Below are 18,970 nucleotides of genomic sequence, written 5' to 3'. Positions count from 1 at the left end.
TTGATCTCACCACAGCGTCCTATGGGCAGCGCTTCACAGCGTCCTGACATCACACAGCGTCCGGTCATAGTTAGCTCCTACGCGCAATGGAGCTGTACACTGTCAGAACATAGGGTCGTGCCAGCGCCGGGTGAAGAGGACCAGGGGGCAGTGAGTAACATCAGTGCCCCGCTAGCGGTGACATACTGACTGCTCCCTGCTCCTCCTGCTCTTTACTAATGAGCGCTCATCAGTTAATATCGCGTCTTTTCCCCCTGGAGGTCCCGCCATCACTGCTCTATAACGTCAAACATCTGCCCTCCCATCAACCATCTGGTGCCTAGGGCATTGTGCAGAAAGTGACAAATAATGGAGACTGGGTACAGTATGCCGTGTATAACGCTGACCTGACGATAGGAGGACCCGAGCTGTACAGGAGCATTTCATAAAATGGCATTGCAAAAATGTAACTTAGTTGGGTTGAGTGATTCATAGAGTGTTGTAATTGTCAATGAGGGGTTCTATCTATACACACAAAACACATATCATACCAGAAGCTAGAGATCCCTTAACGTTTTATATATCCTGCAAGTTCAGGTGTCTGAAAAGTTTCAGAATTTTTTCCAAGGTCCCCAAATACTCTCAAATTTATGAGCTGTGTTGGAGTCCCAGTGTGCTATCTGTTCTAGGCGATATAACTGATCACACTTCTGAATCCAATGTGGCTTTGTGGGAGGGTCCAAAGACTTCCAACTTACTGCAATTAATAATCTAGCTGCCGCTAACAGAATAGTGCATAAGGTACGTGTAGGACTTGGGCATCTAAGATCACTGTATAGCCCAAAAAGGCACAACTTCGGGGATGCAGTGATATTAATTTTAGTGAGGTCTGAAATAGTTTTGCAAACAAGTTGCAAGGGTTTAATTTTATCACAGGTCAACCAAATGTGGCCATGAGTGCCCACTTCACCTCTACATCTCCAACACTCCGGGATGACATTTGAATACGGTTGAGGCGATGTGGTGTGTAGTACCATTGTGATAGTATCTTATAGCTGTTTTCCTGTAGTCTGGCGCACCTGGATACCCTGGACGGGTTTTGATTTCATTGCGGGTGAATGTGATGTCAAGATCTTTTCCCCAACGGGTAATGTAAAGTTGATTGTCAGAACCAATTAGGGATAGTAGAAGATTGTATAACTTTGATATTTTGCCTTTTGGCTCTTCGACTTGTAAAGCCAATTTTTCGAATAGGGAATGTTCTGTAGGGTTGGAAAATCTCAATAGGTGTTCTTTCATACATTGACTAAAATGCGCCAAATGGAAAGTAGACAGGCCAGCCATTAAAGGATGGACCTGCAGGTTTTCAATTGACGGGACATCATTGTCTGGGCATATGTCAAGGGCTGAGGATGACATCTTTTTCGCTCTCTCTGGTAGAGTTTCCTGAAAATGAGTAGAGGAGTTGAGAAATATGTCTCTTGCTTGTAATAATACTTGATAGTTCGGAGATAATTGTGACAACCAATTTGAATCCCTCCACATCCGTAGTGTATATCCAGTGATGGGGCTGCGGGAACGTATTATGTTATTCATATGGTGGCGGTCTAAAAAGAGCAGGGAACGGATCGGAAGGGAAGATATGCTATTCTCAACTACTATGTCTAATCGATTTTCGAGAGGTCTCCGCCAGTCTAGGCACCTAGAGCACACTTTCGCTTTGTGATATGTGTATAGATCTGGTATCCCAAGGCCTCCCGCTGCAGGGCGCTAGATTATTTGTTTATACGACAGTCAAGCTTTTCTACCCCCCAAAGGAATCTCGAGATAATTTTTAGCAGTTTTGTAAAATATTCTTTAGGGATTGGTATAGGAAGAGCTTGGAGGTATTATAATATAGTGGGCATAAGTATTGACTTAATTAACACTCTACGGCGGAACCAGGAGTCAAATGGTATATCCCATGAACTTATCAAGTCTTCAAGCCGTTTAGGTAGTGGGAGGAAGTTTTCTCTGAACAGGTGAGAGAATTCAGGTGTTAGTTTACCTCCTAAAAATGTTACTGATTGCGAGGTCCACTGAAAGGAGGTGAGTTCCTTTAACTCATTCAAGTCTTTTGCTGGGATAGACACATTTAAAACCGTGGATTTTGAAAGGTTCACTGAGAAGTTAGATAGTGTATGGAAAATCTGTAGGTCTGACACAACAGCTGGGAGCGCAATTTTGGGATTTGTGATCAGCAGCAGAACGTCATCTGCAAAGGCAGCGGTCTTATGAGTTGTGCCTCCCACAGACATACCCACAATGTCTGTGTTTTGTCTAAAAGACTGCAGGAGAGTCCTTATTACTAAGACAAATAGCAAAGGCGAAAGGGGGCATCCTTGTCTCGTGCCATTTGTTATAGGGAATCTTAGAGAGAGGGTGCCGTTTACTAGGACCCGTGCTGTGGATTCCTGGTACATAGCCATAACCCCTGCTATGAAGGTGTCCGGAATGCCGAATTTAGCCATGGTTTGTGACATGAATAACCAGTCTACCCTGTCAAAGGCCTTTTCAGCGTCCATACTGAGCATGGCCAACGGTATACTTTTTTTTTTAGCAAATTGCATGAGCTGAATAATTCTGATAATATTGTTTTTCCCTTCTCTACCAGGGATGAAACCTACTTGCTCTGCCGAAATGAGTTTTGGTAGGTACATTTTTAGTCTGTTGGCTAACAATTTAGCATATAGTTTTAGGTCGTTATTTAAAAGAGAAATTGGCCTATAATTCGAGCAGAGTGTGTGGTCCTTGTTAGGTTTGGGTATTATAGTAATCTGTGCTGATAACATATCCCTGGAGAAGGCTACACCTTCTCTTGCCTTATTGCAAACATGTAATAATCTGGGTAATAAAACTTCTTTGAAGGTAGAATAATAAAAGGATTGGGAGTCCATCAGGACCTGGGCTTTTGTTAAGAGGGGAGTCCTTTAAAGCTGTTTGCAGTTCCGATAGCGTAAAAGGGGAATTTAGCTTGGCCATCTGGGCTGTGGACAGTGAGGGCATATGCAATGTACTCAGCCATGATTGTATTTGTAGTTTCCTCAAGCTTGTCTGGACGTAGATTGTATAGTTGTTTATAGTATATGCAAAATTGTTCTGCTATCAAATCTGTTTTATGGATTAATTGCGAATCCTGGGACTGAATTTGAGATATATAGGCCGCAGCTTTCCTCTTTTTAAGTTGAGAAAACATAAATTTTGAGGCTCTCTGCCTGAGGAGGTGGTGATGGTGAGTACAATAAAGGAATTCAAGAGGGGCCTGGATGTGTTTCTGGAGCGTAATAATATTACAGGCTATAGCTACTAGAGAGGGGTCGTTGATCCAGGAATTTTTTATTCCCCTAAAGTGGGGAAAATTGGCTTCTACCTCACAGGGTTTTTTTGCCTTCCTCTGGATCAACTTGCAGGATAACAGGCCGAACTGGATGGACAAATGTCTTTTTTCGGCCTTATGTACTATGTTACTATGTTATTACCATGTGCATAGTATTTATATTGGGTTGAGAGGAAAAGTTTGGCTGTGTTAGCGTTCAATATATTTTTTCATTCCGATCTCAGGGTCTCCAGGTGCGCCAAAGTAGCAGTATCCAGCGTTCTTCTATGTTTTGCGTTTCCAGCCTGGAAATTTCCAAGGTAAGTTCTGCAATCTTTTTCTGTTTTTGATTTTTCGTATAAGCTCCTAGAGCTATCAAGTGGCCTCTAATGACTGTTTTATGTGCATCCCATAGTATCATTGGGGATACGACTGTGGACTCGTTTAATCGGAAGTACTCTTCTAGCAGGCCGGTGCGCTTTGTAATGTGAGGACTACGTAAAAGAGTCTCATCGAGTCTCCATCTAAATTCTGTTTTAGGCATATTTGGTATGGTGAAGGAAATAGTAACTGGGGCATAATCTGATAAAAGAATACTTCCGCTTCTAGGGTTAAAGCATGTCACACAGCCGAAGGCACTAAGCACCAAAGTCATGTAGAGGCCTGCTCCTCAACAAAACCTTGGCACCGCCAGCGCAGCGTCTAAATCGCCGGTCTTAATAAATAATCCCTAAAATGTCTATTTGTTGTATAATTCTTGGCTTCCCCAACTCCCGGATCTGGAGACACGGACATCGGCGATGTGCATTCTGCATTTTGCGGACCGCACATCAACAGCACTTAATAGAAAATGCCTATTCTTGTCCGCAATTGCGGACAAGAATAGGACATGTTCTATTTTTTTTCGGGATCGGAATTGCGGACATCATGCTGCCCCATAGAAACGAATGGGTCCGCAATTCCATTATGCAAAATGCGGAACGAAATTGCAGACGTGTGAATGGACCCTTAGTGGAGAGCTGCGCTCCTGCTCTAACAGCCCAGACCATCAGCAGTGCAGATCCGGGCTGTTTATTTAACCCGTTACATGCTATGAGCAATGGCGCCTGCTTCACGTAAGTGGTCTCCAATTGTCACCCTGCAAATGTGAGTATAGGCAGACTGGGACCTGATGTAGGCCCCAAGCCTGTGCCTCTTATCAATGTCAGTATAGCACTGGCCTTAAAATGCAATGCACTATAGGGATAATGCATTTTATTTTAGAAGCAATCAAATGATTTCCTGTTATAGTCAACTTGCGACTATTAAGTGGTTAAATGAAAGTAAAGAAAAAAAAAATATGAAGAAAAAATTCCAATAAAAAAATAGGCTTTTTAATGAAAACAATTGCAAGAATAAAAACTCCCAGCCGCGCCCTGACATGCTGTAGATTTAAATCCACCTTCACTACAATAGAGATGGCGGGCAGGTAAACTGAAGTGGGGGCAGGGCTCGCACTCAGTGCCTGAGGCGGGGTCATCACGACGGCCAGTGATTGGCTGAGCAGGCGTTTCCTGTGCGTAAAGACGGTAGGAGACGGCAGCAAAGACCTATTAGATGTCAGAAGCAGTGAGAGATGGACCTTGGAGCAGTCTGGGGGCCATCCAGGGGTGTAACTGGTTGTGCCCCACACACACTCAGTAGTCATCGCTGGGTGTATTGGCACTGCCACTGTCACCCAGGAAAGAGGGTGACGACAACACACAGTAAGGAAACCACAGTCTACAGAACGGCGTCAGCCATATTACACTAGAAGATACATCTGGGCTTTACTGACCAGATACTGAACACCTTTCCTTGCTGCCTCCAGGAGGGTGTTATTACATGGAGGAGGTATAAGAGGTAAGGACTACAACTCCCAGCATGTCCAGGCTGTTATTATGTGATATCAGAGGACATTATAGGAGGAGACAACCACAACTCCCAGCATGTCCAGGCTATTATTATGTGATATCAGAGGACATTATAGGAGGAGACAACCACAACTCCCAGCATGTCCAGGCTATTATGTGATATCAGAGGACATTATAGGAGGAGACAACCACAACTCCCAGCATGCCCAGACTGTTATTACGGATATCAGACATTACAGGAGGAGGTGTAAGAAGACAAGAGTATAAGTCCCAGCATGTCCAGACTGTTATTATGTGATATCAGAGAACATTACAGGAGACAACCACAACTCCCAGCATGTCCAGACTGTTATTATGTGATATCAGAGAACATTACAGGAGGAGGTATAAGAGGACAAGACTATAACTCCCAGCATGTCCAGACTGTTATTATGTGATATCAGAGAACATTACAGGAGGAGGTATAAGAGGACAAGACTATAACTCCCAGCATGTCCAGACTGTTATTATGTGATATCAGAGGACATTACAGGAGACAACCACAACTCCCAGCATGTCCACACTGTCATTATGTGATATCAGAGGACATTACAGGAGGAGGTATAAGAGGACACGACTATAACTCCCAGCATGTTCAGACTGTTATTATGTGATATCAGAGGACATTACAGGAGGAGGTATAAGAGGACAAGACTATAACTCCCAGCATGTCCAGCCTGTTATGTAATATCTGAGGATATTACAGGAGAAGATGAGAGAACAGAACCTTCCAGCATGTCTAAGCTATTATGTGATATCAGAGAACATTACAAAAGGAGGTATAAGAAAGAGAACTACAACTCCCAGCATTTCCCTGGCTCTTACACTGAATCCTCACACACAGCCGGGTCCCCTCATGTAACCTGACATCACAAGTCCTTCACCACCTGCTCTCCTCTCACTGCTAAGCTCCGCCCATTGCACTGATCACATGATGATGACATCACAGATCCTTCAGCTTTTGCTAATGGCTGTAAACAGCTATATAACTCATCTATATATAAATCTGGCAGGGGGGATGTGGGAGACTAAGGCCCCTTCAGAGGAGCGGGTGTCTCGCTGCGGACTCCCAGCATTATACTGATTTCTGATGCTATGTAACCCTTACAGTTCCGGACTGTCTTGGATAACACTGCCATAATGCTGTCACTGCAGTACAACACATTCCAGAACTGCGCTATATCGCATCAGAAATCAGTATAACGCTATAGTGCTGGGCGTCCGCAGCGAGACACCCCCTCGTCTGAAAGGGGCCTACAGGCCCAGCCCCCGCCTGTGCGGCCCTGCAGCGGTTGCCAACCCCCCTTTCATGGTCGTTTCGTCCTTGCCTTCACTTATGGAAGATTTTGTTGCGGGAAATTTCGGTGACCGAGAAGCGGTGTCTTTCTCCTGAATGCGACAGCGAACACGTGGATTTCTGCAGGTCCCATTCAGGTGACTGGAGCTGAAATTTCTGCCACAAAATCTGCTGTGTGTGAACGTGGCCTTAAAACACTGTGATGTTGTGGTGGACGTCAGTGAGAGGGCAGGGCTCGCCTCATCCATGTCCCCTCTTTATATCAGCGCTCGTCAGTGTATGACGTTGTACCTTCTAGCAGATACAACTATGGACAACACAGGAGGACATCTTCACAGTGACTGTGGCTTACTGAGCCAGAACCAGGAGTGAAGCCTCCAGACATGAGGTAGAAGGGAAAGATCTGCCCCAGGTTTTGGCTCACAGTCACTGATGGAGATCACCGACCAGTCAGGAGGAGGAGGAGGGTGACTTCCTGCAGACTGGTATTCTGAGCCCCCAGCCCAGCACTGGAGAACTGCACACCGCTCAGCATATCCGGCGACAGTCACACCGCACAGTAAGTGCTCCCCTTCCCCCGTCATACCGTTATACCGCTCTGCATGTACTGCTGTTACTTATCAGCATCCTTCCCTGGACTGATTCTGCAGCAGTTCTCATGGTCCTGACGACCAATGCAGGAGGCACAGCAGCTGCTTTCTAAGGTAAAGGCCTCGTGCACACAACAAACAGTGGATCTGCAGAATACGGACCCTTCTGTGTGCACGCCGCGTCTTCCTGACGTCATCTCCTCCCTCTGCTGTCCGTCTTGTTTTTTGGCAGAGCCGTAGAAGTAAACAGGTCTGTGCGCTGTCAGATTGAACATGGATGGAAGATACGTTTGTGTGCATGAGGCCGTACTATGGAGCCTCCGAAAGCCACGGAAGGACTTCTGAGTGTTTCCTGAGCTTCTGATCTGTGTCTCCACTCCTCAAAGCATAGGACATGTCTTTTGTGTCATCCACAGATCCCCCATAAGTGTCCTCCACAGATCCCCATAACAGTGTGCCCTCCACAGATCCCCCATAACAGTGTGTCCTCCACAGATCCCCTATAACAGTGTGTCCTCCACAGATCCCCTATAACAGTGTGTCCTCCACAGATCCCCCATAACAGTGTGTCCTCCACAGATCCATCATAACAGTGTGTCCTCCACAGATCCCCCATAACAGTGTGTCCTCCACAGATCCCCTATAACAGTGTGTCCTCCACAGATCCCCCATAACAGTGTGTCCTCCACAGATCCATCATAACAGTGTGTCCTCCACAGATCCCCCATAACAGTGTGTCCTCCACAGATCCCCCATAACAGTGTGTCCTCCACAGATCCCCATAACAGTGTGTCCTCCACAGATCCCTCATAACAGTGTTTCCTCCAGAGATCCCCCATAAGTGTCCTCCAGAGATCCCCCATAACAGTGTGTCCTCCACAGATCCCTATAACAGTGTGTCCACCACAGATCCCCCATAACAGTGTGTCCTCCACAGATCCCCCATAACAGTGTGTCCTCTACAGATCCCCCATAACAGTGTGTCCTCCACAGATCCCCCATAACAGTGTGTCCTCCACAGATCCCTATAACAGTGTGTCCACCACAGATCCCCCATAACAGTGTGTCCTCCACAGATCCCCCATAACAGTGTGTCCTCTACAGATCCCCCATAACAGTGTGTCCTCCACAGATCCCCCATAACAGTGTGTCCTCCACAGATCCCCCATAACAGTGTGTCCTCCACAGATCACCCATAACAGTGTGTCCTCCACAGATCCCCCATAACAGTGTGTTCTCCACAGATCCCCCATAACAGTGTGTCCTCCACAGATCCCCCATAACAGTGTGTCCTCCACAGATCCCCCATAAGTGTGTCCTCCACAGATCCCCCATAACAATGTGTCCTCCACAGATCCCCCATAACAGTGTGTTCTCCACAGATCCCCCATAACAGTGTGTCCTCCACAGATCCCCCATAACAGTGTCATATGTGTCAATATGTCATCACATTAGTGGGCTGTGTGTATGGAATGCTATTCTCTTTATGTAGTCTGGGGACTTGCTGGGGCCCGTTATGGTATACCTGCGATCTATCCCTCTGCGCTGGTTATTTTATTAAAAGTTCTGCCTTTTTTTCCCCCCTGCTCATTGGGATGAGCGATGTCTCACAGGGTCCACCCCTGGAGTGAGACAGCTCAGGGCCGGCATGACGCGCTACTAATCGCAGCGCTAGCTTGTATGCCGGTTCCTCTGCTGTGGGAGGTGTTCCCTAGCCTCCTGTAGGTAGGTGGGGCTTAGACTTTAAATAGCTGGAGTATCGGTGGCCGCTTCACGGCAGTCCCAGTGCTGGAGCGCTGCCCCTAGTGAGAGAGGGGTAGCGCGTTTCTGTAGCACAATATTCTAAGTTTGCTCTAGAAAAAGATATTACAGGGTGGGCTCCTGATGATACTTTTTTTTAAAGTTTTTATTTGTCATTTTAAGTAACAAACATTATGAACAGTTAAAAGAACCAGATTCGCACAAATCAGCGAAACATGTTGGCAACGGTGTGGTACGTTAAACAGATGTCATTAAAAGTCTGTCATTGTGATTCCTTCAGGACTGCCTATTCGCTGTTGCTTCATAATAATTATCTTATACATTGTAATATCATTTATTCTCTCATACACACCCCCACGGCGGCGCCGGACTCCCACAGTCCTTTAGACCACCGTTGTTCTAGCAGTCACCCACAAACCTCATATTTTGTCAAATCTCTCAGGATTATTTCTAGACAGCTATGTCATTCTATACATTGGCAAGGCTTCATCTATAAGGTGCATCCAATGTTGGATTGAGGGAGCTTTCGGGGGCTTCCAATTCAAAAGGATAGACTTCGTAGCATAGAACATTAGAAGTCGATATAGTTTTTTAGAGTATTTGGTTTGCAACAGATCATTTTACAAGTCCTAACAGGCTATTCTCAGGGGAGCATACCGTCCGCAATCCCAGTTTCAAGTTCAGAGACTCATGAGTTGCCGACCAGAATTCCGCAATTTTCGGACATTCCCAGATCATGTGCATTAGAGTGCCAGTCACTCTATTACATCTAGAGCATACAGAACTATTAAGTTGACACATTCGTTCCAGCCTGACCGGAGTCAGATAGACTCTGTGCAACCACTTCACCTGTATCAACTGATCCCTAGCACTTATGACTGTACTCCTCCAGTTATACTTAAGCTCTCTTTCATGCCTGTCTTGTAGTCTAGGGATATCCTTCTGCCACTTTGCCAAGGCTCTGGTCAGCGGAGAAACCAATTGGGACATGATTGCTGAGTAAAAGGAGGATACTGGTTTACAGAGATTTGTGTGCCTAACAATTTTTTCAATCTCTCCACATTCTATATTGACCCTACCACTACCAAATTGCTCTGCACAGGCATGCCTTAATTAAAAATATCTAAACAGGCTATTCCTGGGTAGGCCGAACTCCTCCTTTAACTCAGGAAAGATTTTAAAAGCTCCCTCTGAGAACAACTGAGTCAAATATTTGATTCTATGTTTCGGCCAAAACTCAATCGGGAAGTGAATTTAGTTCCGGTAACTTTACATTCCTCCATAAAGGCAACACCGGGGACCATCCCTCTCCACCTCCGCTATTACCCCAAACCCACACATGTTCTTTTCATATTTTTATTACCGCAGTCATGTTAGAGGTGAGGTGTTCAACTGGATATTTACCCATTCTGTACCGAAAATTTGTCAGAGCCTCATATGATCCAAGGAGTCCAGCACTACTGCCAGATTGTTAGCATCGGCCCTTACCCATCAGCTTGCGTACGTCAACTGGACAGCACAGTAATATCTATACATGTCCGGTATGGCCAAGCCACCCCGAGTGTATGGCGCTTTTAGAGTTTCCCTAGACAATCTAGGTTTTGTGTTGGTCCAGAGGAATGGAGTCAGTAGTTTGTTAATTGCCACAAAATTAGGTTTCGGGAGGACAACTGGTGCTGCCCTATATACATATAGTAATTTGGGTAGAATTATCATTTTAAAAATGTTGATACGTCCCACCAGAGACCATGCCTACAGTTTTTGGTAAACGTATTCCATGGTCGGTGAAATATTAAGTGGGATAAATTACTGTATATCTTTATGTATGATGATTCCCAGATATTTAAATTGATCCACCACCAACAACTTGGATCTGGAAGAGACCAGTGTCCCCTCCCCTCCATCTACTAGATACAGCACTGATTTAGCGCAGTTAACTCTCAGACCAGAGAATTCGCCATATTTATTCACTACTTCCAGAAGCGCCTCCAGCGACCCACCTGTGTCACCTAAATACACCAGCATATCATCTGCGTATAAGGATAACTTCTCAGTTATCCCCGCGATGTTCCAGCCCTCTATACGATTGCAACTATTTGAGACACGATAGAGGTTCCATCACCAATGCAAATATCAGAGGGGATAATAAAGGACATCCCTGCTGTGTGCCTCTATGGTCTGACAAATATCCATTAACTCTGACACGAGCTGTGGGTTTTCGATACAGGAGTCGTAGCCACTGCACAAAGTTCCCTGGGAACCCAAATCTTTCCAATATTTCCCAGAGAATGGTCCATTCTACTTAGTCAAAGGCCTTTTCATTATCTAATGAGGCTATGGCTCTATTGCCTATGCTTAATCTGTAAATTGGTGTAAAGGCGTCTAAGATTAATATCCGTAGATTTCCCCGGCATAAAGCCCGATTGGTCTGTCCCCACGATAGATAAGATAACCCCCGTCAATCGTAGGGCCAACACCATGGCCAAGATTTTGGCATCTGAATTTATAAGTGAGATGGGCCAGTATGAACTACATTGATCCGGTGCCTTCCCCGCCTTGTGAATCACCACTATTGTAGCCTCAGAAAAAGATTCTCGGCATATAGTTTGTACCACTTGGCAGGAAAACCGTCCGGACCCGGGGTCTTATGTAGGGCCATAGCTCCTATTGCTATCTGAATCTCTGCACTCGATATTGGGGAATCTAATCTCTCTCTATCTTCCCTATATAGTCTCATGAACTTAATCTGATCTAGGTATACCCTCAGACTGTCAGTCATGAGGGCATGTCTTGATGCATAGAGTTTAGCGTAATAAGATGCAAATTGGGCACAGACTTCCTCCGGCTTAGATACCTCCACCTTAGACTCTAGTTTAATTGCCGTCACCACCGTTTGGGGAGTTTCTGTCCTCGCCAAATAGGCTAGGGCTTTCCCATTTTTGTCTCCATCTGAAAAGATATTCTGCCGTTGTGCCAGACGGCACTTCTGGATTTATTTAGTGACATGTAATCTATAGTCTCTCTGAAGGGTTAACCATTTCTCCTGACAATTCTCATTTGAGTCTGCAATATAAGCCTTTTCCGCCTCCACCAGATCAGCTTCTAGTCTATTTCTTGTACTCGTCAGTTCGGCTCTATGGGTTGCATTGGCTGAGATACAGACTCCCCTCATCACCGCTTTACATGCCTCCCATTCAGTGAGTGGATTAGACCAGTGTTCCTCAACTCCAGTCCTCAAGGCCCACCTACCGGTCACGATTTGAGAATATCCCTCAGAATGAATACCTGTGGTAAGTCCTGATGCACTGACACTAATTATATCACCTGCTCAATACCAAGGAAATCCTGAAAACATGACCGGCAGGTGGGCCCTGAGGACTGGAGTTGAGGAACCCTGGATTAGACGATCCCTCATTCACCTTCCAATATTCTTCTAGCTCCTGTCTACAGCTAACTTCTATTGGTAACACCTGTAACCAGATAGGGTTAAGTCTCCAAATTTTAGCCGGACCTTCTAATGGCTGAGAGAGGATTACCTGCATCGGTGCATGGTCTGAGATGCCCCTTGGTAAATAGCTCGCATCCCTCACCATAAGTAATGAGTCCGGGCTACCAAATGCTAAGTCAATGCGTGACATGGTATTATTAGATACTGAGTGACAGGAAAACTGCCTGACAGTAGGATTTTTCCACCTCCACAACTCCTCTAAATTATGTGCTATTGCCCAATCTTTCAAAGATGGGTTATGTCTAATTGGGGGTTGGAGTCTATCCATCCAGCTGATTATTCAGTACTGCGTTAAAATCTCCTAGTATTATAAAAGGGGATTGCGGTAGTTGTGATATCTTAGTCATAATCTCATCTAAAAGGGTCCTGCAGTATGGAGGTGGGATGTATAGTCCCGCTACTGTCAGTGGGCTCCCCCGGATCAAACAATTCAAGATGACATATCTACCATGAGAGTCGGTCAGAACCGTCTCCATCTGCAGTGGAGTTTTCTTGCTGACAAGAATGGACACTCCCCTTGCATTATTCGTGTAGGTCGCGTGATAGGTTTGTCCCACCCAGGGTCGTCGAAGAGCCATTATCTTACGATCTCGCAAATGAGTGTCCTGGAAAATAATCATATCAGGATTGTAGGGTTTAAGATAATTAAAAACTGGAGCTCTTTTGATTTTACAGTTCCATGAGACTATCTTAAGCGTTGCCATAGTGAAGACCGACATATATATCTTTTGATGTAGAGTCCAATGGCGCCACGGAACCATTCACACATCCATTCATACCATTTCAAACCTATCTTATAACTTCCCCATCCCCCACCCTGCCCACACATCCCCAACCTGTCTGAGCCTCAGGTCCCAAACAAAAATAGAGTACGAACGAAAACCTGACTCTGAAAAAGTTATCTCATCAGCAGCTGAAACAGTCACTGGCTTGGGGCGGTTTCTTCCTCCCTTCCCCCCCATCCTTTCCACTGAGGTAATGTCCTCAACCACTAGTTTGAGAAGGAGAAAACTATTAAGAAAAGCCCCTCACTGAAAAGTATTCACCCCAACTTCGTCCCTATATAACCTAACTTATTCAAACTGGTATGATTGAGGATAAGGAGTGAAAGGAAATCTCCATTAAACCTTATCTCGAGGCATGCCTCTCTCCCAACCAAATCGCCACATTCCCAATAATCGGCGTCAATTTAGCATCAGGTTGAAACAAGTATGCACATTGGTGTATGAAGTATTCTCTGTTTAACTATGCGGATAAATCATTCCCCTCTCCTCTGAGGACGACGATTGTCCAGCCAATCTGACGCTTCCTCTGGCGTTTGAAAGAAACGAGTGGTTCCATCCACCGGGACTCGCAATCTCGTTGGATATAACATTGCCAAGTTCCCTCAATCTAACCCGGACTTGCGTGAATTGTCTTCTTTTCTTTTGCACCTCAGCAGTAAAGTCAGGGTAAAAGGATATTTTTGTGTTTTCATAGGAGATGATTCCGTTCTTTCTGACTGCCGCAAGGATATTGTCCCGGTCTCTATAATTGAGGACCTTTATTATAAAAGGTCTAGGCGAGGTTCCAGGGGGTAGAGGCCTAGTAGGCATTGAGAGAGCTGCAATGGCGACAGTATCGACTTTATCAGTTCCTCAGCAAAGATCTCAGGCTCTGTGCCCTCTGCCCTCTCAGGGAGGCCAAGGATGCGGATATGATTGCGCCTATTGCGATTTTCGGCATTCTCTGCTCTGGCTTGAAGGGTTTTTACTTGCTGCAGAAGCGAGTTTGTCAGTTCAGAGGTACCATGTACCGTGTCTATACCATTTCTCCATCCCTGCGTGCCACCTCAGTAGTACGGTTTCTCATTTTCTCAATATCATGACGCAAAAAGGTTGACGTCACTTTGCAGGTGATCTATTTTTGCAGTTAGGGGGCGGCCTGGCATGCCGCTATGGCTGACATAATTTTATCAGTTTGAGGCATATCATCAGATTCTCAGCACTGTAAGGGTTAATGCAGCTCAAAGCCCTCAGTAGGATGTACTCAGGCTAACTGTGTTTGCGCTGTTCTCTGCAGCCTCCTGCTACACTGCCAATGGCCTCTGCTGCACCTTATCTCCAGAGAGCGATTATCTCTCTCCCCAGACAGTAGGAACGCCGCCCGCTCTGTAGGGTCGCCTTACTTTTACTACCGCAGGAATACTGTGGCCTCTCACCCCCTTCAGCTGTTCCTCTTCTGCTCGTCTCTCTCTTTCTCAGGGCATACTAAAAGGAATGACAGAATGGAATGCCCATAGACTTTGACAGGGGAAGAGAATGCCCATAGACTTTGACAGGGGAAGAGAATGCCCATAGACTTTGACAGGGGAAGAGAATGCCCATAGACTATAATGAAGCCAAACGGAATGCCCATAGACTATAATGGGAAGCAAAGTATCAGATAATTTGTAGGCAAATCTGCAAAAAATATCAATTTATCCTTACCCACAGTGTATAGTAACATCTTTTACAATTGAAATAACTTTGGATTTTTCTTGTTTTCTATGGAATGACAGGTGAATAGCACAATGGAATGCCCATAGAGTATAATAGGAAGAAAGATGGGCCATGGAGTCGAGAACCATATGACACATCAAATAAATCTTTAGCAGGCGTACTATCCGAACACAGTAGCATTGATCTAAATTGAGATTAGGTGGGATTATCATAATTTTCTATGGAATGACAGGTGTGAATGACACAATGGAATGCCCATAGACTATAATGGGAAGTAAAATACGATTTTATTTGTAGGTTAATCTGTGTTATTTAGCAATATTATGCCCACCAGTACGAGGGTTAGTAACACCGCAGAGTGCACCTGCCTTTGTTTTTGTTGTATTATATATACTGTTTATCACATCCACACATTTGCTATCCTGTGTAGGATGTCCATTGTGGTACTTGTGGTCCGCTGCAGGCATCCTCCATTGCATGCATTTTTGCTGCGGATTGCCATTAGCAGCGGACCACAAGTGCAGGATCTGCCCCTCCGGTATAGATGCACCACTGCATATGGGGTTGAGCACTTCCTGCTTTTTAATACCACACCAATTTGTAGTTTGTATTTAGAATTTTTTGGAGGTGTGGAAACTCCTAGTCTGAATGTGCCTTTATTTCCATCCACAGGCAGCATTCTGGTGCAGATGTGAGGCCCGGACTATACCAGCCGGTCTTGGGTGGGGCTCACAGCTCTCTGCCTCCTCCCATTGTATGCATGGTCACATGCTGGAGGTTACTGGGAGATTGCTTTGAGTCGGACCTTAGGCTCCTGTAATTCGACCACTGGCTCCTGGTATTGCCCATACGGCCCAGGTAGGTTTAGCGTTAGGTCCCGACTCCTGAGCTACTTGAGAAACCTTGGCGCGGTGCTCGGGCTCAGACATGTCCTCCACGCAGGATGTGTTTGCTAATTCTGATTTTTACACCAGTACAAGGGTTAGTAAGACCGCAGAGTGCACCTGTCTTTGTTTTTGTTATAGCATCTTATGGGCAGGTGCATCTTATAGGGCAAAAAATATGGTATATTACCTTATATTGCTGCTGCTGACTATGGTGTTCTTTAAAAAGTTCCTGTTTGTTCACTGTTCGGAAAATCTTATTTTAATGAACACATGTTCTTATATCTATTCTATTTTATTTATCTGTTCTGTGCAGTGCTATTAAGAAAATGGCAAGTTTTGTATTTTGTACTTTTGCAGTAATGCAAATATGTTATTTACTTTAGTAAAGTAGTAAGTAGATGTTTTATTTTGAAAAACACTGTGCATTTCAGTTCTTGAGTTGAGCATAACTACATTTCAGCATTATCCGTAGTTTGTGTGTTCTTTTGCCTTGGAAATCCAAGCAAATAAACCTCTAGCACAATTCCCTTAAAATATTGCATCGCATATCGTTATCGCAATTTCTAGGGCCCTAATCGCAATTGCACAAAATTCCCATATTGTGCAGGCCTAGCAGATATACTCTTCAAGTTCAGTGGGATTATTTAAAATTTAGATTAAGTGGGATTATCATTGGTTTCTATGAAATGACAAGGGGAATGACACAATGGAATGCCCATAGACTATAATGGGAAGTAAAACTTGACTTGGTGTCTGAACCATTCAACATATCAAATAAATCTTTAGCAGGCTTAATCTTCAAATTCAGTGGGATTATTTAAAATTGAGATTAAGTGGGATTACCATTGGTTTCTATGAAATGACAAGGGGAATGACACAATGGAATGCCCATAGACTATAATGGGAAATAAACTATGAGCTCATTTGCAGGTAAATCTGTGTTATGTAGGACATTAACCTTTACCGCAAGTGTTCCCTGGGTAGAGTAGCATATTGTAAAATGAAAATGACCTTGGATTATAACTGTTTTCTATAGAATGCAAAGGTGAGTGACACAATGGAATGCCTATAGACTATAATGGGAAATAAACTATGAGCTCATTTGCAGGTAAATCTGTGTTATGTAGGACATTAACCTTTACCGCAAGTGTTCCCTGGGTAGAGTAGCATATTGTAAAATAACATTCTAATACTGTACGGAGCTCCGCACACTATTGTAACAAAGTTTTATGCGAATCACCGGACCCCGAGTACCGTAGGAGGGTGCGCAGCAGCAGGCGTCTAAGATTCTGGATTTTCTTTTTTTTCTCCTAAATGTAATAAAGGTTTTTTATGTTGCAGGAGATTTTGATATCGTCCCAGGTCCAGGATGAGCATTATAACCCCCAGCGATGGTAAGGATTCCTCCTCTTCTCTCCTATTACTGGATGCGGTGACTGATCTACGACATCTGTACGATTCTCACCTTCCAATGTCCTGATGAGGAACAGACTTATAGGAAATGGGGTCACACAGCAGATATATACTGTGATGTGGCTGCTGCAGGGCCGGACTGCGAGTAAAGGGGTTGTCTGAGATTTTGACATTGATGTCCTCTCCAGAATAGCTCATCAGTATCAGACCAGTGGGGTCCCTCTCTCAGCACCCCGCCGATCAGCTGGGAATAGACCACGCCGCTCCGGTGAGCCCTGCAGCCTCTTCCTAATTTAGTGCTGACATATTCATTGGTTACATGGCCTGGGCTCAGCTCAGTCCTGTTCAAGTGAATAGGGCTGAAATGCAATACCAAGCACAGCCAGTATACAATCAAAGGCGCTGTGCTTAGTAAGCTGCGACAAGGCTACAGCGCTCAATGGGGCATCGCCTTCTCCTCAATCAGCTGATCGGTGGGGGCACCAGGAGTCAGACCCCGCCATACTTATACTATTGGCCTATACTGACGAATGGTCGTCAATATAAAACACCCGGAGTTCCCTTTAAAAAGAAGCCTGGCACCCAAACCTCACTACTCCTCATACAGTATAGCCCCCTCTCTTCTCCCTTAAAGGGGTTGTCCCATCTCACCGTTTCATAGCGAGATCAGAATAAGCGAAGGCCCCCAGTGGCCAAGGTCATGGAAACCGCCTAAGAGGCTGAGGCACCCCTGGTTCTGCGACACCAGGGACGCCCGCCGTTCATCTGTTTGAGAAGGCAGCGGCGCTCCAGCAGCGCCGCAGCCTTCTCACTGTTTACCGCTGGCCCAGTGACATCACGACTAGTATCAACTGGCCTGGGCGCGGCTAAGCTCTGTTCACTTGAATGTTTTTTTTCTTGTTGTCACCCCAAATAATTTTTTACATTTATGCAGTACATTAGATGTTCCCCAAAATGATACCATTAAAAAATATGACTCATCTTGCAGACAACAAGACCTCACACGGGTATGTGGATGGAAGAAAAAAAAAGTTATGGCTTTTAAAATGTGGAGATGAAAAAGTTAAATAAAGTCACCAATAGGCCTCTTTCACACGGGCGAGTATTCCGCACGGGTGCAATGCGTGACGTGAACGCATTGCACCCGCACTGAATCCGGACCCAATCATTTCAATGGGGCTGTGTACATGAGTGATGTTTTTCACGCATCAGTTGTGCATTGTGTGAAAATCGCAGCATGTTCTATATTCTGCATTTTTCACGCAACGCAGGCCCCATAGAAATGAATGGGGCTGCGTAAAAATCGCAAGCATCCGCAAGCAAGTGCTATCTTCATTCAGCAGGACCTGCGCTGACATCACCACGCTCACCACGTGGTGAGCACGATGACGTCATCGAAGGTCCTTCAAGAAGAAGAAAGAAGAGGATCCCCTCAATGGCCATTTTATTTAGCATTCTGTCTTAAGAATGCTATTATTTTCCGTTATAACCATGTTATAACGGAAAATAATAAAGTGAAGTTGGGGTCCCCATTGACTTTAATGGGGTCAGGGCTCGGGGTCAAGTTTGGGTCCCGAACTTTGACCTAAAGTTCGTCCGAACCCGAACTTCCACGGGTTCGCTCATCCCTAGTCGCCAAGGATTAACTACCAAATTAGACGGCATCCTTAAAGGGAGTGTGTCATCAGAAAAACTACCTGTTGTCTCAGTCAAGTTTTTATGTTAACCACTTCCAGGACCGGGCCATTTGGCCCCTTCCTGACCAGGCC

At 45.1% G+C, this 18,970-nt stretch overlaps 1 protein-coding gene across 3 annotated transcripts in view; it reads left to right on the top strand.

The window, feature by feature from the left end:
* The window catches only part of LOC120981731 (NACHT, LRR and PYD domains-containing protein 3-like), a 190,574-nt gene that overhangs the window by 108,242 nt on the left and 63,362 nt on the right, over window positions 1–18,970 (top strand). Inside the window, exon 1 of one of the 3 annotated variants that reach the window (XM_040411412.1) lies at window positions 17,124–17,182. The exons of the other annotated variants lie outside the window; for them this stretch is intronic. Coding sequence (XP_040267346.1) covers window positions 17,158–17,182 — 25 coding nt within the window. The 5' untranslated portion in view covers window positions 17,124–17,157. Of the gene's footprint in view, window positions 1–17,123; window positions 17,183–18,970 lie in introns of those variants that run through there. 3 annotated transcript variants of the gene reach the window in all.

This window comes from Bufo bufo, chromosome 11 (genome assembly GCF_905171765.1).
Source record: "Bufo bufo chromosome 11, aBufBuf1.1, whole genome shotgun sequence".
NCBI lineage: Eukaryota > Metazoa > Chordata > Amphibia > Anura > Bufonidae > Bufo > Bufo bufo.
Note: the sequence above shows the minus strand (reverse complement) of the source record. Positions and strands in the feature narration are given on the sequence as shown.